We start from the raw sequence: 25,335 nt of genomic DNA, 5'->3' as shown, positions 1-25,335 counted from the left end.
CTCCCTCAACATCAGCAAAATGTGTGAGCTGGTCACTGACTTCAGGAAGTAGACTGGAAAGCATGCCCCTGCCTGCATCAATGAGGCTGAGCTGGAGATGGTTGACAGTGTCAGATTTCTGACAGTGAAGATCACTGACAATCTCCCTGGTCCACACATGAGGATATGACAGTCAAGGAAGTACAACAATATGCCTACTTCCTCAAGAGGCTAAGGAAGTTCAGCACGTCCACAAGGATTCTTACCAATTTTTATAGATGCACCATAGAAAGCATCTTACCTTGATGCATCATAGCTTGGAATGGCAACTCCACTGCCCAAGACCGCAAGAAACTACAGAGAGTCATGAACACAGCCCAGTCCCTAACGCAAGCCAGCCTCCCATCCATTGACTCCGTCTATACTTCCCACTGCCTTGGGAAAGCAACCAACAAAAATTTGGAGGTACCGGTGTTGGACTGGTGTGTACAAAGTTAAAAGTCACACAACCCCAGGTTATAGTCCAACAGGTTTAATTGGAAGCACCAGCTTTTGGAGCGCCGTTCCTTCATCAGATGATAGTGGAGGACACAATTGTAAGGCACAGAATCAGCTTGCTATAAATTCTGTGCCTTACAATTGTGTCCTCCACTATCACCTGATGAAGGAGCAGTGCTCCGAAAGCTAGTGCTTCCAATTAAATCTGTTGGACTATAACCTGGTGTTGTGTATTTTTTTAACAAAATCAAAGACCCTTCCCACCCTGCTTATACTCTCTTCCACCATCTTCCATCGGGCAGAAGATATAAAAGTTTGAATACACATACGAAGAGATTCAAGAACAGCTTCTTCCTCGCGGTTATCAGACTTTTGAACAGACCTTTCAATGTTAACTCTGATCTCTCTCTGTCTGCACCTTCTCTGTGGTTGCAATACTGTATTCGGCACTCTGTTCTGCTATCCTGATATACTTTGTATGGTGCAATCCGCTTATATAGCATACAAAACAATACTTTTCACTGTACCTCGGTATGTGGGACAATAAATCAAACCCAAACCATGAGACTACAATGAACTGAATGTGATCAGCAATGTGAGAAAGTACAGAACAGGAAATCCCTCTTCTGCATTTGCAATTGATTTCTTTTATAATTCTGCTGGTGAACTTCTGGGTCCAAAGTGAAGAACATGTTCCCAAATCTTACACCCTCATAGCAACATCAAGTCATTTCAGTCAGCAGAAAAAGGCAGAAAAAGACCTCAGCAGAAAAACGCCTGTTCTGTATTTCCCCATAGCCTGTGCTGCTTTGCCTTTCCAACATTTCTCACAGGTATTTGTATTGTTTCCAGTTTCTCTGTTAAACCTCCAGTTCTCCTGGCATTGAATAAAGGAGGGAAGCTGCCAGACAAATGCTGTTTCCTAACACCACAGTACCGCTCTCAGACGAATAGTGACAGGATAAAACTCAAAAGGAGGCATTGGGAAGTTACTGAAAACTTCCTCTCCACCTGAATACTGGTTTTGTGACTGTTTTCTTTCAATACAAGTAGCTCCAGGTCATTAATTCTGAAAGAAATTCATGCGCAGTTGACAAATTAAGAGTTTACTGATGACCATGAAACCATCTCCAGTTGTCAGAAAAAAAAACTGATGTCCTTTAGGAAAGGAAATCTACCAATCTGTTCTGTATGTGACTCCAGACCCACAGCAATGTGTTGACTTTTAACTGCCCTCTGGGCAAATTAGATTTGGGCAATAAATGTTGGCCTAGCCAGCAATGCCTTCATCCCATGAATAAATAGGAAAAAAAGTATACAATCCAAAATGAATGAATGTTTCAAAGGAACTCCCTTGGCAGTACTCACTGTGATAATTTCATCCATTGGCAATATCACTTTCAATGAATAGCTGTTACTTACTGATTCTTTCAAAGAGCTCTCCAACATTAATGGCATTCTTTGCACTTGTTTCAACAAAGATGGCATTGATGAACTTAACGTACTCCTGGGCATCCTTAACTGTAACCTCCCTAGAACAGTAAACAACAATTGATTAGTCAAATCTGTATTAATCAAGCTGAGATGGTTAAACTCTTCAGCTGTTTGTGTACATACAAGTAGTTTCTCCAACTATTTGAATGCGTAACGAAATTAGAATATTTTCTGATCAGTTATTATTCATTTATATAGACTCTCAATGTTTTAAACCTGTGAACAACTGATGATACACACCTTTAAGGGGATATTTCAGAATACACAAAACTGTTACATTTCCAAAAGTAAGCAACATTTCAAGATATGGATTGTGACTAATTAGAAAGATTAAAGGTTGCAAGGAAGTTAAAGAAAAATTATAATTGTCAAAGGACATATATCAGGTCAGAAGGTTGGACAGACTATGTAAAATAGCAAAGAATGACTAAAACATAAATGAGGAGAAAATTAGAGTATGAGAAAAAGCTAGCTAGATATATAAAAACAGGAAGTAAGAGTTCCTTTTTAAAAAAGATTTAACTGAATATTGCTCCTTTAAAAGGTGTCTAAAAATTGCTAATAGAATCTAAAAAGATGGCACATAAAGTAAACAGGTATTTTATATCAGACTTCACTGTGGAGTATAGATGTAACATCCAGGAGCAACAATAAGTCAGGGAGGGAGGAACTCAAAAAAAATTACGATTTTTAGAGAACGGTGCAGAGTAAATTGTTGAAGCTGCGGGCCAGTTAGTTCTTGGATCCTCATGGACTTCATCACAGGGTCCAGTGGCTAGTGATCTTAGGGTCTAGTGGAGAGTGATCTTAGGGTCTAGCGGCTAGTGAAATAGCGTATTAGTTTTAATTTTCAAAACTCCCTCTATTCAGGGGAGGTCTCATTAAATTGAAATATAGCAAATGTAACTGTCTCTTGAAAGAGGGAAAGTGACAGAAAGCAGGAAACTACAAGTTACTTGCTTAATGTCTGTTTGAGGGAAAATGTTAAAAACTATTACTAAATAAGTTATAGCAGGATATTGAAATAATTTTGATGTAATAAGGCAGAGTCAACATGGTTTTGTGAAAGGGAAATCTTGTTTAAACAATCAGTGTGCTTTGAGGAAGTAACATGTGCTGTGGATAAAGGGGAGCCAGTAAAAATGTACTACACTTCACTTTCTGGAGGGCACCTGATCAGGTGCCACATCAGAAGTTATTGAGGAAAATAAAAGCTGATGGTGTACAGGGTAACATATTGGCATGAATAAAAGTTTGACTGGCTAACAGGAAGCAGAGAGTAGGAATAAATGGGTCTTTCCCATAAGTAGTATATCACAGGGAACAGTGTTAGGATCCCAATTTTTATAATTTATAGAAATGACTTAGGAGAAAGGGCTGAAGATATGGTATTTAAATTGCCTGATGACAGAAAGATAGGTAGGAACTTAAGTTCTGACGAGGCCACAGAGAGGTTAAATCAGATATATTGGTCATCCGAGGGACAAACGTCTAGTACTGTGGGCAAATGTAATTGTCCATTTTGACAGGAAGAACAAAAAGAAGCATATTATTTAAATGATGAGAGAGTGCAGACCTCAGAGATTTAGGGGATACATCCTTGTGCATGAATCATAAAAGGTCAGTATGCAGGTATAGGAAGTAATTAAGAAAGCTAATAGAACGTTATCATTTATCACGAAAGGAATTAAATAAAAAGGTACAGAGATTATGCTTCAGTTACGCAGAGCACAGGTGACACCATGTCTGAAATACTGTGTGCAGTATTGGTCTCTTTGTTTCATGTGTCGAAAATATGGCGGAATAATTTCAGAGAAAGTTTAACTAATATCTGGGTTATCTTATGATAGACAGGCTTGGCCTGTAACTGCTGGGAGAGTATCAGGCAACTCAATTGAAAAATATAGATCCGGATGGGTTTTAATAGGTTGGATCCTCTGAAAGAAAGACCAAGAACTAGGGGTCACCTATTGCAATCAGAGATTATGGGAAATTTTGTCTCCAAGGGTGGTGAGTCTTTGGAGCTGTTTTTCTGAAAGGCAATGGAAGCAGAGTGTTCGAATGTTTTTAAGACAGTGGAAGATAGGTTCTTGTCAAGCAAGGAGCTGGAAAATTATCAGGGTGGGGCAGGAGGTGGAGTTGAGGTTACAATCAGATCAGCCATGATCTTATGAAAAGATGGAGCAGATTCAAGGAGCTGAATGGTCTGCACCTTGTTTGTATGTTCATATTTGTTATTAAACTGAACCAGTGAAAAGTGCTTCTGAAATAACTCCACAGAGGTCAGTGTCCCGTCACCAAGTCACCCTTTATTTCCACATAGGGAGTCTTTGACACTGATCCAATTCCCTCAGAGCCAGCTCTCAGAGTGAACAGGATGTGTAACACTCCTGTTTTTATCTGTCATCCAGGGCTCCCTGATTGGGGCTGTTAGTCTGGTCCAATCAGGGAACTCATTGTATGACTTCCATCTAACTGATCTCATCATAATCACAACAGTTTCCATCAGTCAAACTCGGTTCTTCATGTCATTGATCACATCGATAACCCTGGCATTAATTTGCAAACAAGAGAACAACCCTTTACAGTGTAACAAAAACATAAATTGCCAGAGCAACTCAGCAGATCTGGGGAGATCTGTGGAAAGAAAGCAGAGTTAATGTTTCGGATCCAGTGACCTTTCTTCAGAACTTTGCAGCATTACATATGCTTTGGTGGGAAGAGTCACATCCCTTTCATACAGATTGAAGACATAATCATATACAAACACCAACCTCATATCAGAAAGGTCACATTTGTTTCCAGCAATTGCCACCACAATATTTTCAGGCCCATGCTCCTTCAATTCCTTTACCCACTTCTTCAAAGTGTAGAAGGATTCCTGAGGGGAAAAACACAGTGAACAGGGTCATAGCTCCAAATAAAACAGGCATCTTTTTCTTGCAGCCCAAAGATTTGGCTTCATGAATGTTGTTTACTCTCTATCACCATGTACTGCTTCCTAGTGAGACAATGCTACTGATACTCCCAGCAACGAATGCTCACTCTATGACCGCTCTTCCTTCAGATTCAGGTAAACAACAAGACCTGCTTCTGGATTTTCTGAAAGTGATGTTTATCTCTCTCTCACTCTCTCTCTCCCCCTCCCAACCCCAGCCCCCACACTCAGACTTCCCTTGACATTTGTATTGATTCTTTCAGTCAGGAAAACTCTGTCCCTGGTGGTACTTTACAGTTAGCTAACAAAGGTTTCCATGCATTAGAGTGAATCAGCTCTTTCACAAGTGGCTTTTACTCTGAGCCAGAGCGAGCATCTGATCTGCAGCGGACACATTCCAAGACAGCGACGGATAGACAGACTGCTTCGTGGTGGCCCAGGCACTGGATGAGATCTGATGATATGTTTGGGTGCCTGGAGCTGTGCTTCATGACCATCTCAACCTCAGGAATGTCGCATGTGAACATTTAAGCAAAAAATATTTTCCCTGACCCATGGTAAGTGAAAAGCCTGCTGTTAGACATTTTTCATTCAGTTTGTTCCTGTAAACGCTGTCACAGGGTGCTGAGTAATAGACTTGCATCAAAATTGTGTTTTATTACAAGTCTACTGGTAATAAACTTCTTTTATTCTTTGTTCATGGGATGGGAGTGATGCTGGTTTGACAAGTACTGATTACCTATCCCTAATTGCAAGAAATACATGGAAACATAGAAAATAAGAACAGGAGTAGGCCATTCAGCCCTTCAAAGTTTTCTCTGCCACTCAATATGATCATGCCTGATCATTCAACTCAATGCCCTGTTCCTGCTTTCTCCCCACATCTTTTGATCCTTTCAGCCCTAAGAACTACAATTAAGTAACTCCTTCCTGAATGTTTACATTTCAGAACACAAGGAGAAAGTGAGGACTGCAGATGCTGGAGACCAGAGTTGAAAGGTGTGGTGCTGGAAAAGCACAGCAGGCCAGGCAGCATCTGAGGAGCAAGCTGCTGCTCCTCGGATGCTGCCTGCCTGCTGCGCTTTTCCAGCACCACACTTTTCATTTCAGAACACAAACCCTCTTTTCAGCCTCGAAATCTCAACATTTTCCCTTGTCACCTTGTGCTCAATGCTAATTGTTACTCTTCCTCACTGGATGTGAGAACTGCTCATAGAAATAGAGTTTCCTACAACTCGGAAACAGAGCAGAGAATATGCAGCTCGCACTGTTTCTCACAATGTTCTGAAAGAGCCTCAAGCCGTTTGTCAGGAGATCTACAGCAATGGAAGATGTTGTCGAGGTAGTCACGTCAGTCGACTGCCTATCATCTGCAAAGGGCCATAGGACCATTCGAAACAGGTAACTGGTCATGTATAGCTGAAGGAATACTTCACTGACTAGGCATGTGGACAAGGTAAAGACGTAGGCCACCAGGAACTGGTTGAAGCCACACTGTTGTCATTTGCTTCACGCTTGAGACATTTCCTTTCAGTGATGCAACTATATTTTTTCTGTAATTCCACCCCTGTAAGACCTATGTTATCCAATTCACAATGGAAAACGCAACAAATAATTGACCAGTATAGAAAATATAACCAAACAGCAGATAATCAGCCTCAACAGCACCTTCCAAATCCAGTGAGCTCTACTACCAAGGGTAGCAGATGTGTGCAAACAGCACGGAAACAGACCATCCTTGGCCACACTGACCAGGTTTCTCAAATTAACCTCGAACCATTTGCCTGTACCTGCCCATCTCTCTCTAAACCTTTCAAATCATCCAGTTGCTTCTTAAATGTTGTAACTGTACTAGCCTCTACCACTTCCTCTGGCCACTTATTCCATACACATACCACCCTCTGTGTGAAAAAGTTGTCCCTCAGGTCCCTCTTAAATCTTTCTCCTCTCACCTTACAAATACGTCCCTGAGTTTTGAACACCTCCATCGTACGGAAAAGATCTTCGCTCTTCACCTTACGTCTATGCCCTTCACAATTTTATAAACCTCTACATGGTTACTCACCCCATAACCTCCTATGCTCCAGTGAAAAAAGTCCTAGCCTCCCCTCATAACTAAAACCCTCCAGTCCCAGTAACATCCTTCTGAGACATGTCCGGGAGAAACAGAGTTAGTCTTCCAGGCTCGGGTTCTGAGGACTGCTCTTGACCTGAAATGTTTAATTTTTTTTTCTGTTTACACAGATACTGCTGGACCTGCAGAAAATTTATGGCATTTTCTGTTTTTCATTTCTTTTTTGTTAAGGAAACCTCACAGGGGGATTTGAAAGCCAATTTTTTTTTCTGACAAGCTGCAAATTTCACAAACATGGCTAATGACATTTAGCATTTCATTAAATAATTAATTAAATATAAACTCCGCAGGTGCTATGGTGGGATTTGAACTCTTGTCTCTGGAAGCTTGTTTTAAGGGCAGCAATGTGGAACAGTGATTTGCACGGCTGTCTCTCAGCGCAAGGGAACCAGGTTCAGTTCCAGCCTTGAGTGATGTCTGTGGGTTGCTTCTAGGTGCTCTGGTTTCCTCCCAGTCAGATTAGATGGATTGGCCAGTGAAGAAGCACTGCATCAATGAATGTAGCTCACACTGTTGTAGACACAATACAAGATAGCACTGACTGACATCTTCTGAACTTAGGCAACTGCAGCCTGGATAAACTGGATCCAGCAAAACCAAATCTCCTCAGGCTTTTCTGGTCTGACTAACTAAGCTGTACAGTCAGACCCCAGTGCATAATGGGCAGCACTGCACATAGTTACTACCATCTGCTCCACTCTGAAAATTAACTTTTAAAAATTCAACTCATCCACGCCACCTAGTACAATGGGAATCAAGGTTGATCTGCTATAACATGTATTTTGTTAACACAAATTCACTGTAACACGATTGATGAATTGGAGACACTAATTCTAAAGTGTGAACTTTTAAAACATATGTTGGCTGTAATGCGATTACATCACCAACGATTTAAGCGCTGTTCCTGTAGCGTGGTTTTTCTATAATGCAAAGTTACACAAGAATGCAACCATCACATTATAGACTAACTACCTGAACTTAAAGCTGTTCTCCCCACTTATAGAGCTGCACCAAGACTATTATTGGCACAAACTGCACGCAAGAGTTTGAAATGAAAATGCAGGCTACAGAAACCGGCACCGGAATGTGTAAAATGTACAATGCGGCCCTAACAGAAAAACACTAACCAAAATGCACAGGGCAATACTCCAACCAATCCCTATAATGACAGTGGTTTAACTTTTCACTCCAACATTGGCAGTCAGGGTTGACAGTTGGAGAAAAATCAAGTGGGGAGCCATTCCAATGAAATACTCAGCCCAACAGTATTTGCTGCATGAAATGTGATCAGATTAATGAAATGTGTTTCATGATGATTAATTCCACTTTATTATTTCAATTCAGTGGAAATTCAGAGGAAGCAAGTCATATTACAAGGTATTAGGAACCTGGACGATGCTGACATCTTCAACATTCATAGAATCCCTACAGTGTGGAAACAGGTCCTTCAGCCCAAACATTCCACACTGACTCTCTGAAGACTGCCCCACCCAAACCCATTCTCTACCCTATTACTCTCCATTTATTCCTGACCAATGCAACTAAACTATGGGCAATTTAGTATGGCCAATTCACCTAACCTGCACATCTTTGGATGGTGGGAGGAAACCAGCAGAGACACAGGGAGAATGTGCAAACTCCACATGGACAGTCATCCAAGGCTGGAATTGAACCAAGGTCCTCACAGCACTGCAAGGCAGCAGTGCTAACCACTGAGCCACCATGCCACCCATTATGATTGGTTGCAACAGTGTATGGTTACACTTTAAAGAGATCAACCTATAACTGCATAGAATCACTAACAGTTTCAATATACTTCAAGTTTTCCGAATAATGTTAAAAAATACTATGCTCTTACATGTACTATTTGCCTACTGCAGAAGATGCACATCTCAGTAAGATCTCACAATGTTTCTGGTCATGAATCCATTTAAACCCTCCCTTTTGTATAAAGTTGTTTACTTCAAAGATATTCCCAGCAACCAACTTTGGGGATATTTCTTTTCTTAGGTCTTTTGAAGAACTTATCTCCTTCAATATTCACCCTATGTCATGTTTATCACACTCCACCCATGTTTAATACACTCACTACTGAAGAGATATGTTAATTATTCACGGTCAATGCTATCCCACTCATTTATTTTGGCATCCTGGTGTTTTCCTGTTTATCTCAGAAAGGCATTTGCTCCCTGACCAGTCATAGTTATTCGGATCAGTTAAATTATTAACCCTTCCAACTCTCCAACATGTTAAACAGAAAACAACACTGTTGGACAGAAGCTCTCTGTAACAGTACATTTTCATTGGATTAAATAAAAACAATGTTAATAAGCTAATGGGGAACTTCACAGAAGTCTGCTTGTGCACAATGTATGCCACCAAATGACCAGCGAAGAAATAAGTCCCATGATATATTCAAAACCTCAAACAGCACAATTGTCTTTTAAAGAATCACTGCTTTTATTTCAAATCATGTGATGTTTCTGTTAGTTTGAAAGATAGCAACCCTATTACTTTTCCAATACTAATCAAGTCATCATAATGTTAATGGACTGCTCTGTCAATAGGAAAAGATAACTGATAGTGATTTAACCTGAGAATCACCATGCCTTTGGAGAGGGGAAAAGGTTGACAAGGGGAATTCCTTGTTTTCTTCATATGCAGAAACCAAACTGCGTTTGTGACTATATATATATATATACATACACTCACATATATATTAGATTTTTTTAATGAATAAAGTATATTTTTGAAATAAAAAAGGGGAGGGTCCTTCATAATGAACCACTGTCTGAGGTGTTTCTGCTGAAGTTAAATGAGGGTTTATTCAGTTATCAGACACTCCCAATGCCTCAAATATACATAAATATAATTCTGCACAAGTAAGAAATGCTTTTGGTTTGTTTGTTGGACAGAGTCAAACTCCAATGTTTGTTTGTTCCTTTATAAGTTTCTCTACAGTCACTAGATCAGTTCAGTTCTATAGAATAGCAGACAGAGGAACAAACAAACATTGGAGTTTGACTCTGTCCAACAAACAAACCAAAAGCATTTCTTACTTGTGCAAAATTATATTTACATATATTTGAGGCATTGGGAGTGTCTGATAACTGAATAGACCCTCATTTAACTTCAGCAGAAAGACCTCAGACAGTGGTTCATTATGAAGGACTCTCCCCTTTTTTATTTCAAAAATACACTTTATTCATAAAATATCTTTCTATACATACATAGTCACTAAAGCAGTTCAGTTCTCTGTGTATACAAAGTTTTTTTATGAGTAAAGTATTCCATGGTGACCATAGTCAGTGTAGGAATTATTGGCATCACTCTGTATTTCAAACCAGCTATCCATCCAACTGAACTAACCAATCCCTTCTTCCTGATGCTCACATACAGGATTGATGCAATATGAATTACCTCAGTACAGGCTAGGGATCAAACTCACAAATCTCTGCTCTCTCTCTCTCTCTGGTTTATCTCTGCACTGAACTGTGCATTTCGTGTTCTGGGAGCTTTGGGATTACTCAACACATCTTACTAGACACATCAACATTCTATGAAAACTTCTGTCTCTTCTATTCCATTAAGCAGGTACCAGAGACAGCAGTTAGCCTGAAATACCATACAAGTAGCCACAGAACAATCAATACAAATGGATTAATATTGACTGCACTTCAGTGGAAGTACACAACATTACAGGAGAATCCCATTCCACTTGCTTACATTTGCTAATGACTTATATTCAGTAACATGATAATTTTAAGAAGATCCCTTATGATTTTTTAAAAATTATCTGCTGTGAATTGATTTGGCATCAATCATAGTTCCAAACCAACAGGAGCATCTGACTGGTATCTGTGACTGCCAGAGATCAAAACATGCTGTAACAAAGTAAAACTTATTGAAAAAAATTCCTATTGGAGTTCTTCATTATCCTGATACCATTCTAAAACCAAAGCCAAAATATTATGAAGAAATTTGCCCCTTCACACAGCAGCATTAATGTCAAGACACATTTTCACAACCTTCCATGGGGATTAAAGAAGTTATGTGTCAGACAACTTGTTTTATTTTGGTTTAATTTATCAGTTGTATTAATACTGTTTTTGTTCAATGCATTTGAGACAGATAGGTTGGTGATTAGAATTCAAGTTTGTTTTCCCTCACACTGGTTCTCTCGCCAGCTGCCCCAAGGCAGATCTCATCTCAGTCAGTGCTTCCACTCAGTCACACCTACTGCCTCACACTAAAGTTTCCTGTTCTCCCCTCATTCAGTTCCTCTTGTAGTAGCATTTAACATAGCGGACTACAAGTTCTTCAGTTGAGTGGGCATTGGTGTTAGTCAGCCTGCATTTGACCTGATACCATAAAACATCATGGGGCCTGGGATCAATGCCAAGCATCTCCAGTGCTCTGATGGATCTTTCCTGTTGGTGGGACAGGACATTCACAGGCATGGTGATGGAGGATCATGGGCATGGTCTCTAATTAGTGTAAAAAATGAGGTCTGCAGATGCTGGAGATCACAGCTGCAAATGTGTTGCTGGTCAAAGCACAGCAGGCCAGGCAGCATCTCAGGAATAGAGAATTCGACGTTTCGAGCATAAGCCCTTCAGCAGGAATAAGAGAGAGAGAGCCAAGCAGGCTAAGATAAAAGGTAGGGAGGAGGGACTAGGGGGAGGGGCAATGGAGGTGGGATAGGTGGAAGGAGGTCAAGGTGAGGGTGATAGGCCGGAGTGGGGTGGGGGCGGAGAGGTCAGGAAGAGGATTGCAGATTAGGAGGGCGGTGCTGAGTTAGAGGAAACCGACTGAGACAAGGTGGGGGGGAGGGGAGATGAGGAAACTGGAGAAATCTGAATTCATACCTTGTGGTTGGAGGGTTCCCAGGCGGAAGATGAGGCGCTCCTCCTCCAGCCGTCGTGTAGTTGTGTTCTGCCGGTGGAGGAGTCCAAGGACCTGCATGTCCTCGGTGGAGTGGGAGGGAGAGTTAAAGTGTTGTCTGAATTTGATAGGTACATCCAGGAAGGTCTTTGAAACAATGTGCAGATAGTCCAACTGGGGAAGAGGTCATACTGTTACTTGTATTGGGGAAAGAACCTAACCAGATGATCAAAGTGCAGTGGAGAATTGAGGGAATTAATGAGTATATTACATCTGTATTTACTAAAGTGAAGGACATGGATGATGGTAAGATTAGGAAGGGATATATTGATATTTTGGAGCATGTCGACATTAAGGAGGAAGTGGTATTGGGTGTCTTGAAAAGATTAGGGTAGATGGGTTCCCAGGGATCTATCCATGATACTGAGGGAGACGAGGGTGGAGGTTGGTGTGCCCTTTATAGAGATCTTAGTATCCTCTTTAACCACAGGTGAGGTCCCAGAAGACAGGCGAATAGTCAATGTTGTTCCTTTGTTTAAGGAGGGGCAGATGAATAATTCCGGAAATCATAAGTAGGGAAATTATTGGAGAAAATTCTTAGAAACAGGATTTACTCACACTTGGAGAAAAATGGCCTTATTAAGGACAGTCAATATGGCTTTATGTGGGGGAGGTCTTGTCTCGCAAATTTCATAGAATCCACACAGTGTGGAAACCGGCCATTCTGCCCAACAGGTCCACACCGCCTCACCGAAGAGCATCCCACTCAAACTCACCCCCCTACCCTATTCCTGTAATCCTGCATGTCCCATTGCTAATCCGCATAACCTACACATTCCTGAACATTATGGGCAATTTAGCATGGCCAGTCCACTTAACCTGCACATCTTTGGACTGTGGGAAGAAACCCACACAGACATGGGGAGAATGTGCAAACTCCACACAGGCAGTCGCCTGAGGGTGGAATTGAACCTGGGTCCCTGGCACTGTGAGCCATCGTGATTCAGTTTTTTGAGGAAGTAATGAAGATTATTGATGATGGTATGGCAACGGATGTTATCCATACTAAAGCATTCAACAAGATCCCTCATGGTAGGCTGGTCCAGAAGATTAAGTCACAGGAATCTACATTGAGTTGGCAAGTTGGATACAAACTTGGCTTGGTCATAGAAGACAGAGTTATGGAGGGGTGTTTTTCAACCTGAGGTATGTGATCAGCAGTGTTCTGCAAAGATCAGTACTGGGACCCCTGTGGTTTGTAATATATAGAATTGATTTGGATAATAATGTAAGTCATTGGATTTGTAAGCTTGCAAAAAAAATGTAGATTGGTGGAGTTGTGAAAAGTGAGCACAGTTATCAAACGATACAGCAGGATATAGGTCAGTGGCAGATGGAGTTTAATCTGGACAACTGTGAGGTGATGCATTTTGGGAAGTCAAATGAAGAGCAAAGTATAGAGTAAATGGCAGGACCCTTAAGAACATTAATATACAGAATGATCTTGGGAGTCCACGTCAATAGATCTCTGAAAGTGGCAACACAAGTGGAGAAGGTTGTAAAGAAGGTGTACAGATGATTGCCTTCAGCATTTGGGGCACTGAGTATGGAAGTTGGCAAGTCATGCTGTATCAGACTTTATCCAGGCCAGAGTTAGAACAGAGGTGCAGTTCTGGTCCCAACACTACAGGAAGGACTTGGAGACTTTTGAGAGGGCGCAGGACCAGGAAGTTGTCCAGATTGAAGTGTATTAGCTAGAGAGAGAGGTTGGACAAACTTTGATTGTTTTCATACGGGTGTCAGAGGCTGAGGAGTAATTTGTAAATAAAGTTATGAGGTGCATGGATAGGGTGTAGAGTCAGAGTCTTTCTCCCAGAGTGGAAATGTCAAATACTAGGGCGCACAAGTTTAGGATGAGAGGGGGAAAGCTTAAAGGAAAGTTGTTCTACGCAGAGGATGGTCAGTACCTGGAACGCGCTGCCAGGAGAGGTGGTAGAGGCAAGTACAATAGCAATGTTAATGAGGCATTCAGACAAACATGCAAACAAGTAGAGAGAGAGAGAGAGAGAGAGAGACAGAGACAGATAGAGAAAGCGAAAGAGACAGATGGGATTAGTTTAGATTACTTACAGTGTGGAAACAGGCCCTTCGGCCCAACAAGTCCACACCGACCTGCCGAAGCGTAACCCATCCATACCCCTACATTTGCCCCTTACCTAACACTACGGGCAATTTAGCATGGCCAATTCACCTGACCTGCACATCTTTGGACTGTGGGAGGAAACCGGAATTGAACCCGGGTCTCTGGCGCTGTGAGGCAGCAGTGTTAACCACCGTGCCGCCCACCAAATGGGCTCATGATGGGCCGAAGAGCCTGACCCTGTGCTGCACTGTTCTACATTCTCTGAAAACCCACAGAACTCAGAAAGAGCTGAATTGCTCCTCACTAAACCTTCAGGCGTTGATGGCTGTTCATGCTGTACCTTGTAATAAGCCTTGTCAAATAGGCAGCAGACAGGGTTGTAAAAGGAGATCAGCAATTGTTCTCTTGCAAAAAAGCCAAAATGTGGTCCATAAGCAACTGAATGAATGCAAGGCCTGAGCAGCTCAGAGTTGACATTCTTCCAACTGAAGCAATCAGCATGAAGAAAGGACCTGCCAGGTTTAGCCAGTTGGCCAACACATGGCCTGGGATAACCTGCAGGTATCTTCCAATTTATCCTTTAGAATCATGGAATCCCTACAGTGCAGATAGAGGCCATTCAGCCTATCGAGTCGGCATTGACCCTCTGAAGAGCATCCACCCAGACTCTGCATTTCCCAAGGCTAATCTCCCTAATCTGTACATCCCAGTACACTAAGAACAATTTAGCATGGCCAATCCACCTAACCTACGCATTTTTGGACTGAGAGAGAAAACCCACATAGACACAAGGAGAACATGCAAACTCCACACAAACTCCAGCCAAGGCTGGAAGCAAAGCCAGGTCCCTGGACTGTGGGGGTAGCAGTGCTAATCACTGAGCCACCATGCTACCCATTTAGTTGAGCACAAGCTATGCCAAACCTAATTGTGCAGATGCTTTTCTATGCATCTGCAAGAAAATGAGTTAAAATTTAAACTCCAGCTGAACAATGTCTCCCACAGTAATTCTGTCGAGTAACTCAGTTAGATTTAATTCTCTCATGAAAACACAGTGAAATGTGCTCTGCTGTTCCAGATGAAATTCCAATCATTTCTTATCCCAAAACTGGTTGACAAGGATTTTGAACTAAAGAACTGGACATTATAGCAGTTTACCTCATTTGTGATATCGTAAACTATAACAGCTGCAGCAGACCCACGATAATACATTGGAGCCAGTGAGTGAAACTGTGAGGAACAAAAGACAAAACAAATTAGACAAGCTGTGGAACGTCTACATTTTCAAAAGGAATATATGGTTACATTATAATGGATAGCCTTCTGGCCAGCTTGATTCTATGCAGGACATTTAGTTCATTTAAAATAATATTCTGGAGTCTGAAAATCAGAAACCAGAGAAAATAGGAGCAAGAGTAGGCCATTTAGCCCATTATTCTGCATTTACTCTGTTGAGCCCTGTCAGAATTTCAATGAGACCTCCTCGTATTCTTCCAAACACTAGTGAATACAGGCCCAGTCAACCTAACCTAACCTAACCACTCTTGAAACCCACCCCTCCCAAAGCAACAAGGATGGAATCACCCTAGTCCTCACCTTCCACCCCACCAAACTCCACATACATTGCATCATCCTCTACCACCTCCAAACGGACCCCACCACCAAAGATATATTCCCCTCCCCACTCCTATCAGCATTCCAGAAAGACAATTCCCTCCGCGGCTCCCCCGTCAGGTCCATGCCCCCCACCAGCCCACACTCCACTCCTGGCACCTTTCCATGCCACCACAGGAAGTGCAAAACCTGAGCCCACACCTCACCCCTCAGCTCTGTCCAAGGCCCCTAGGCATCCTTCCATACCCATCAGAAATTTATCTGTACTTCTACCAATGTCATCTACTGCGGCCGTTGCACCCGGTGTGGTCACCTCTACATTGGGGAGACAGGACACCTTCTTGCAGATCTCTGGAACATCCGCACCCACCAACCCCACTGCCCCATGGCTGAACAATCCAACTCTCCTTCCCGCTCCATCAAAGGCATACAGGTCTTGGGCCTCCTCCATCACCAAACTGTTACCACCTGATGCCTGGAGGAAGAAAGCCTCATATTCTGCCTTGGGACCCTGCAATCTCAAAGGGGTAAATGTGGATTTCAACAGCTTCCTCTTTTCCCCTCCCCCCATATTATCCCAGTCCCAAGTCTCCAACTCGGCACCACCCTCCAGACCTGTCCATCACTCTCCCCTCTGACCTATTACCTTCTTCCCCACATTCATCCATCTATCGCTTTCTCAGCTACCCACCCCACCCCCATCCCATTTATCTCTCAACCCCAGCCCACAAAACTCATTCCTGATGAAGGGTTTATGTCTGAAACGTCGATTCTCCTGCTCCTCGGATGCTGCCTGACCTGCTGTGCTTTCCCAGCAATACACTCTCGACTCTGATCTCCAGCATCTACAGTCCTCACTTTCTCCCTGTCAATCTAACCTGTCCTCCTACAACAAACCTGTCATCCCAGGAATAAATATGCTGCATTCCCTCCAGGGCATTCCTTCTTTTCCGAGGTAAGGAGACCAAAACTGCACACAATATTCCAGGTGTGGTTTCACCAAGGCCCTGTGCTGCAGTAAAACATACTTGCTCCTATAATCAAATCCTTTTGCAAGGAAGGCCAACATGCCATTTGGTTCTTAAGTGCTTGCCACACCTGTGCACTTGTTTTTAGTAAACAGATCTTTAAATCGTTTAGTTCTTTACTAATTTCAAATAAGACTTGCAATTATCTCTTGGCACCCATGACCACCAAACAGTGCTTTGTGACCAATGAAGTGCTTTTTGACACAGAGTCACTGGTGTGATGGAGGAAACACAGCAGCCAATTTGTACACAGCAAACAGTCGCCAACAATACTGTGATTATCCTGTTAATTAAGGTCAAACATTGACAGAATGCCAGGGATAATGTCCCTGCTTGGAGTACAGCAGGATCTTCCTCATTCACCTGAGAGGCCAGGCAGGCTTCTGTCTACTCATCTCAAGTGTGCTCCAAGTCCAGGAGCATGACTCGAAGCCTGTCACTTGAAGGCAAGCAAACTACCAATAGCTTCCAAAAGTGGACCACCTCTGCCAATGTCAGTGGTTATTCCCCTCAGCCCACAGCACTGAGAAGCTGATGTCCAGGATATAGCATGTTCACTCCATTTAGATTTATTGGACATCATTAACTACAGAATTATCCGACAGACTGAGGGAAGGCCCTAGCCATGGCCATGGAGTGAGAAGCCCGCAGAATAAGGGAATCAGAATCCAGCCCTCTGAATCCAGCATGGGAAATGGTATTATAAAGTCACCAGTTAAAAGCAATCACTGTTACTAGCTTTGCTAATCGAGGAGCCTTCTAGGTTCTTGGTTGAAAAACTGCTGAGCTGACAATAAGACGGCATTGCATGTCTTAACTTGCCACATCATTCAGCAAGTCATTTCACGAGGTAAAACTCTTCCAAATGGCCGAAATCTTAGAACAGCAGCTCCAGCCATATGGCATCCCAGATCGTCAATGACAGCACAAAAAAAAGTAATTTATCTGTGATGCATATTGCACAGTTGACAGATCTTTCCATTTGTGCATTGTACATTTCAATCCAGTTTTTAGCCTTCAACCCTATGGCTCTCTCATTTAAAAGTCAGTCCACAATTAAAACTGCTTTAGGGGCTCATTTTGGCAGAGATCCAAGTGGTTTCTAACATCTGAAACATCTACCATGTCATAAAGCCCCTCAATTCTGACAGACATGACTTTCTATTAATTCTAATAAAAAAAACTCATAGAAAACATAATGACCACCAGATGCATATGTATGCTTTGCTGTCACACAGAACTGAACTTAAAAGTGAATGTACAGCAAAGCTATTCTAATTAATAGTAGTTTATTAGCAGATGCATGAGCTCTGGTTTCCATTACATGAACTCTCAACCTGATAGCTCAGAGGCTGACATTACTCTAAGATTGTACATGTGTCTTCAATCCTACATCGTATGATTCCAATCACAAGCATAAGCTTGCAGTTTTAAGTATCATGATCAAAGTAAGATATTCAGAGGTTAAAAAAAAGACATACATCTAGAGATTAATGGTACATATTATCCCTTCTGTTATTTTCTCTGTAAGTGTTGTGTTGATTAAATATTGATCATTATCATTTATCTTGTGTTTTAATGGACCTGGATGGAAATTTAACCACATCATTCATACCTACCTGTACCCACTTTGGCTTGTTTTCCTGTTTTCCATCTCTTGGAAGGATAGAAGACATGGTGGACATTTTTCATGTCACTCAGTGAAAACTGTCGTGATTGTAATAAGGTCAGCTCGGTGGACCTCATAGAATATAAGTTTCCTGATTGGGGTTGTTAGTCTGGTCCAATCAGGGAGCCCTGGCTGACAGATAAGGGCAGGAGTGTCAGAGGTTCTATTCACTCTAGAAACCAGCGCTGACCTAGCTGGATCGGTGTCAAGGGTGGATTTGATGGCAAGATAGTGGGTTCTGTGGAGTTATTTCAAATAATAGTTCCTGATTAAATAATTCCCGACATTGCATAAGTAAAGGTAAATGGTATAACAATAGGAGACAATGCATTTGGAATCTTCTGTTTGCCATAACCATTATACAAACAAGTTTGAATAACAATTTGGACTGCTCAGGCATGTAATGAAACATCTCTAGGAGAGGTGGGACTTGAACCCAGAACTATTAGCCCAGAGGTAGGGACAACTCTGACTTTGAACCTCACCACTATAGCTAAATTTTCAGGCAGTCAGACTCTTATGGAGCCAACACAGGTCTCAGCTAATTTGCCAAACAGACCCCTATGTCCTTTGCATCTGGTTCCATTCAGGCACTTGACATTGGGCATTTCACTAGGATGGAGCTACCTTGAGGGAGGAAGTTTTTCCTCCTCCACCCACCTCCACTGAGAGTGTCACCAATCAGAGGCCAGCAGCTCTTCTGTACTCACCAGGAGGGCAGTGACTGATGCTGATCTCTTGAGATCTCAGATCAAATAAAGGCTTGGGGGAAGGATGTGTCCCCCAGAGAACTCGAATGCATCTAGTCAGTTTCAAAAATGTTGACCAACTTACCTTTTTGAGCAAATTCCCACTATTAATCACTGTAAAGTCTTATTTAACTTTAACATATTATTACGCTACACCATATGAAATTATTACCACCTTTTGATCTGACCTTTATAGAAAACGTGATAAGCTTCCCTGTGTTTCATGACTTCTGAGATACCAGGAACCATGTCTCCTCGTAAAATAGACCGAACTTCATGGAAATAGTGAGATTTCTAAAATGCCCACCTTACAACAGTGTAGGCAGGAAATCGAGTCATAGAGGTGTACAGCATGGAAACAAACCTTTCTATCCAACTCAGCCATGTTAACCAGACACCCCAAATTAATCTAACCCCATTTGCCAGCATTTGTCTCATATCCCTCAAAACCCTTCCTATTCATATACCCATCCAGGTGCCTTTTAAATGTTGTACCAGGCTCCCTCACTTCCTTTGGCAGTTCATTCCATACACACACCACACGATTAAAAAGTTGCCTCTTAGGTCGCCTTTAAATCTTTTCTCTCTCAACTTAATCCTTTGCTCTCTAGTTTTGGACTTGCCTATCCTGGGAAAAAAAGACCTTGGCTATTCACTCTATCCATGCCCCTCATGCTTTTATAAACCTCTATAAGGTCACCCCTCAGCCTCTGATGCTCCAGGAAAAATGGCCCCAGCCTGTTCAGCCTCTCCCTGTAGCTCAAATCCTCCAATTCTGGCAACATCCTTGTCAATCTTTTCTGAACCCTTTCAAGGTTCACAACACCTTTCTTCTAGAAGGGAGACCAGAATTGCACATGGTATTCCAAAAGTGGCCTAACCAATGTTCTATATAGCCGCCACCCTGGGGGACATTAAAAGTCCCACTCAATGGGAAAAGATATGTGGGACCTCTAGAATCATACAGTCCCCTTTTTAACTCCCACCAGCCTCTGATCCAAGTCAGGCAGAGGCAGGAATACTCAGTCCTATGTCTATAGAGCCCAGTATGTAGTGAACTGCTGTATTAATCTGTACTGCTGCCTACAAACATTTGTGCAGAAAGCATCCCTGGACTGTTCACTTCTTGTGAGTTGTTGTTGTTGGCAGCAGCAGGAGCAGTTAGTGTAGATTAAAAAGGAAGGCGCAGGACATAAAGGATCTGGACAAAGAATTTTTCACCTTCTGAACAACCACAAGCACTATGACCCCACAAACAAGACAGCCAAAGGTTAACAGTTTACTGAAACTGGTATCTACACTGTTCTGTAAGGGGCTTTTGTTTTTAAACATGGGAAATTAAACGTACAGCCTGTTCTTGGTTTAAGCACAGATGGTGAAAATTCCAGAATGTTAAATATTTTCATTCCTTCCTTCCCATATCCTGGACCTGCAAATGTGCACAGTCACACAGACGGAAAAATATCAAGATGGCTCATGGAGTGGTTTTGAAGGTTGTGGGTTGTCCAATCTTTTAAACTCTTTTAACCCTTTGCTTTTATAGATTTCTTCTTCATTCCACAGCAAGCGTTAGTGAGGAGAGTAAACTAGTTAAACTTAGAAATGACTGGTACTGTCTGGAGTAATCCTACTTCAGAGCAGGAGTCACTTACAGGTCTTACACTGATTCTTCCTTTTATGGGAAACGGAAAGATCACTCCCTGTAGCTTTTAGCTCCTCAGGCAGCAAGCACTGAGCAATGACTCACTTCCCTTTTGAGAAATCCACATTTATTTTTGTTACTGGTTGTGAAACCGGGAGGCCAGAGTATTTTATCAAGGTTGATGACTCGGCCTCTTTTCCTGCTTTTTTTCTGAAGCTCAGCCAAATTTGGAAGATTCCTAAACTCAAAAAACAATAATATTGGTGAACACTGGGGTTCTGAGCAAGTAGAAAACAACAGAAAATGCTGAAAATACTCAATGGGTCTAGCAGCATCTGTCAAGACAGAAGTATAGCTCATGGGTTGAATTTTCTTCAGATGCAGTTACTTCTACTGCACCAGGAATGCGAGTGAGAGATGAACCCACTCTGACTCCATCGTTTTGACCAGATGTAAACAATCATCGGTCCATTAAAGGCCTCTAGGGTTTCCGGTTCAACCAGAACATCGACTCAGCAGCACCACCACTCATGGTGATCATTGCTGAGGATACATCTTGCGTGACAGTCAGAGTGATCCAGCACTGAAGAGGCCCTTCGACCCACCATTTCTGCACCAACCTACCTTCACTCGTCCCACTGTCTGGTACTTGGCCCGTGGCCTTGAATTATCCAAGTAATTTTTGAGAGCTCGTGAGGGTTCCTGCCTCATCTACCCACTCAGTCAGACCCCACCACCATCTGGGTAAAATTTTGTTTCCTCAAAGCCCTTCGAAATCTCTTGCCCCTCACTTTAAAAATTATGCCTCATTGGCCTAGATTCCTTTGAAGAGCTAGCGCATTCATTTTGAGCAGCTGAGGCCAGGCGAGACCTGGCATCGAGATGGGGGGAGGGGATTTGATGTGGGATGTGATATGTCAGTGATGGGTAAGGCATGGAGGGAGCCATCGTGATTTTGGTGAAGGGACCTTCCACTGAGAGATCACGTGGGTTTTTTCGAATGATCACATCAAGAGAGGCCGTGTCGTTCTGATCTTGGTAAAATGCTTGGATGAATTAGCCTCCCAATGGACAGCTGCCACAGCAGCTGGGAGACAACGGGCAGTCTTCCTTGTACCATCCATTGCCATGGTCCAGCCTTGCTGCCATTCTGCCCATCACCAACGGGCTGGGGAAACACAGCCCAACATTTCTGATCAACCTACAAGTTCTGATTAAGCGTGATTGACCTGTAATGTTAAATCTGCAAATTTCAATTTCCATTTACAAAGCAATTTACTAAGGACGAACTTGGAGACTTGACAGTGTAAATAAAGATCCCCTTGTGGGAAAGTTCAAGACGAGAGGGCATAATCTCAGAATAAGGGGTCACATATTTAACATGGAGGTAAGCAACAATTTCTTCTCTCAGAGAGTACTGAATCCATGGAATTCTTTGCTGCAAGAGTCTGTGGAGGTTGGATCACTAAAACCGAGATAGGTTTCACTCTCCATAAACTTCATCCAAAATAGTGCTGCTGGCTTGCACAAAGTCCCATTTATCTTTTACCCAATGCTTGCTGACCCACATTGGTTCCGAGCATTGCCTCAATCTTCAAATCCTTATCCTTGCATTGAAATCCCTCTACAACCATGATCCATCCTATTTTTATACCTTTCTCCATCCCTAAAACCCACCTCCACCCCCAAAATCTCAGCACTCCTTTGATTCTAGCTTCTTTGACCCTCAATGACTGGTTGTGCCTTAGTTAACTTCCCCAAGCTGGACACCTTTTATATACTCATAAAAAATGTTTCTTAGGTCAAGCTATTGGATGAGTGCTCTAATATCTCCAGTGCAGCCTGGTCCCTTTGCTCTTTCATCGTTAAGGGGTTTGTAATTTTGCAAAAATGTGGGCAAAGACAATTTTAGAAATGCAGCACATAGGGGGTGTGTGCTGTCAATGTTGTTTAGCAATTTGCCACTTGTTTATCCTGAGTACTGTCTGGCTGAGTCATTGTAGATCACAAAGGCACTGATTGGAACAGTGAGTTAGCACTGAGTTGGCTGTGCTTTTTCTGTTCAGGAGCTTTGGACATCAAGGGCTGGGTAAGGCTTTATTGCCTGTCCGTAATTGCCCTTTGACAAGAGGATGGTCAGCTGTCTTCTTGAACATCTGCAGCCCTGGGGGTGTTGGGATAGCTACAGTGCCTTTCGGAAGGGAATTCCAGGATCTGATCTAGTGAAGGGTCAGTGATATATTGCCAAGTGAGGATGGTGAGTGGCTTGGCAGGAACTTTGAGATGTGCTGTTCCGATATATCTGAAGCACTTGTCTTTCCAAATTGTGCAGGCTGCCGTTTCATGGGTTTGAAATTTTATCTTAATACTAAATCAAAATTTCCTTTTGCCTAGTGGAATGGTAATGAAATTAGTTTCAAACAAAGCCAAACTGATTTTAGGGAGTACAAACTATAACATGAAACAGATCATACTTTGGGGGAATTAGCTATTTGTTCTAACCAGTATGACCTATTCTGTAACAGTTGGAGATATTTCTTTCTGAGTGTTTGTTTCAGTTCTACTGCCTTGGCAAAATTGATTTGCCGCTTCCTCAATCTACACATTGCCATCAGCATTGAAGCTTTTGGTCCTTGGCAAACAAATCAAGTGCACAGCATAGAGCTGAGCACACTCAGTTAAAAAATTAAATCCGTGAATTTCAGTCTGTCTTGAGCACTCTAGTCAGGCTGCCTGATTTAGGATTTCAAATCAAGCTGCCAGTATCTCTCAGAAGAGCCCTAACTACAAACTGAGGTTTACTTAAAAATGATAAGTATAAGCAAGTTAATCCAAGACAATGGACTGCCTAGACAAGGTTTGCAGATGTGTTACAGGATAAAGTTCAGAGTTTCAGATATTCCTGATCTCGGTGACAATAGTGGAAAACAAAGTTGAAAGAGTGGTCAGTTCACTCACAGCATAGAGAATGTGAACTTCTAAAATGGAAATGGAATCATTGCATTCCCTTATATTCCTTTCTCCAATGTTTTTTAAAGACAGGTATTCAAAAGCTGTTGATGAATTGAATCACGCAACAATGGAATGTGGATATTTATCTTTATATTCTTCCACACAATGAACTTCCCATCTGAAAGTGGGCCATTCAAAGAAATATTCACAAAGGGGATTTTCTGTTCTTCCCTTCTATCTGACTGTACTACCTCCCACCATTGTCCCATTGTCAATTCCCACAGCTCCATCCAACTTCAGGATAAGTCCAGATGGACGTTACCTCAGCAAGCTATTGGATGTCAGTTAACAAGTGGTTTCTGTCTGAGTCACACTAACAGAACCGTGAGTGCAGGTCAGTGACCTGCCCTTGCAATTAGGGAATGATGGATGGAAACCTCTTAAAAAAGGAAGTGAAAACTGAAATAAATCATCTTTCAGATATTTTTGCATGAAACAGTGCTTTTATGGACCAGGTCATAGGCCCCTCAAAATATTTGAAGAAGGTAGCTTTGGCAAAACAGAATTGATTTAAACACTACAGTTGAAACACAAACAAAAGAAAGCAGAATTTAGAGTAACTTAATTAACCGACCTGATAGAGTACCTATTACTGATTAACCATAGCAATGTAGTAACATCCCATAAAGACACTCTTTGGTAAATTCAGGCACAGATTCTTACAGGCAGGAGGGAACAGCATCCAGAGAGGGATTTCAGAAGAAATCAGAGGAATTCTTTACTGAAGCTTGCAACTCTTCTGAACTTACACATCTTTTGACAGCTAAGCTCAAAAAAACTATAAAGCCTAAACTTGGAGAACTGGCCATTCCCCTTCATTTGTTAAATTGTTTCATAAAAAAACCGATAGGTCTTTTAAAGCTAGAGTCTTCAGCATCTCTGCCTTTATAACCCCTCTTCAAAAAAAAAATCATGAGGGGCATAGATAGGGTAAATAGACAAGGTCTTTTCCCTGGATTGGAGGAGTCCAGAATTAGAGGACATAGGTTTAGGGTTAATGGGGAAAGGTTTAAAAGGGACCTTAGGGGCAACCTTTTCGTGCAAAGGGTGGTGACTGTATGGAATGAGCTGCCAGAGGAAGAGATTGAGGCTGATACGATTACAACATTTAAAAGGCACTTGGATGGGTATATGAATGGAATGAGTTTAGAGGGGTAAGGGCCAAGTGTTGGCAAATGGGACTAGATTAATTTGGGATATCTGATCAGCATGGACAAATTGGACGGAAGGGTCTGTTTCTGTGCTGTATATCTCTATGACACTAAAGTAACCTTTTCAAAGTGACAGCGTCTTCACAATGCTCACATCATTACCATATAAAGAACTATCATTTATTTTGTGTCCTTTCAAAATACACTATCAAGCATTTGACACCTGCCATTTTTTTCACTATTATCAGTAATTTGTACTTCCGTTTCTTGCTTGCTGGTTTGCTCTGGTTGCAATAACTTCACCCCCAAGTCTGGAAAGGTCAGCTCTAAGCACCATAAATCCTAAATCAGAGCACCCCATTTCCATTCCTTGCCCCATTCCTTTGGGCATAATTCAACC

The 25,335-nt window shown here is 42.1% G+C and overlaps 1 protein-coding gene across 1 annotated transcript in view; it reads right to left on the bottom strand.

Annotated features, from left to right (window-relative positions):
* The window catches only part of rab31 (RAB31, member RAS oncogene family), an 87,958-nt gene that overhangs the window by 42,263 nt on the left and 20,360 nt on the right, over positions 1 to 25,335 (bottom strand). Inside the window, exons 4-6 of the mRNA XM_060823853.1 lie at positions 15,229 to 15,300; positions 4,746 to 4,852; positions 1,900 to 2,009 (exon numbers count right to left, since the gene is read on the bottom strand). Coding sequence (XP_060679836.1) covers positions 1,900 to 2,009; positions 4,746 to 4,852; positions 15,229 to 15,300 — 289 coding nt within the window. The remainder of the gene's footprint in view (positions 1 to 1,899; positions 2,010 to 4,745; positions 4,853 to 15,228; positions 15,301 to 25,335) is intronic.

Source organism: Hemiscyllium ocellatum, chromosome 4 (genome assembly GCF_020745735.1).
Source record: "Hemiscyllium ocellatum isolate sHemOce1 chromosome 4, sHemOce1.pat.X.cur, whole genome shotgun sequence".
Classification (NCBI taxonomy): Eukaryota; Metazoa; Chordata; class Chondrichthyes; order Orectolobiformes; family Hemiscylliidae; genus Hemiscyllium; species Hemiscyllium ocellatum.
The sequence above is the reverse complement of the archived record's forward strand: the minus strand, read 5'-3'. Positions and strand labels throughout refer to the sequence as shown.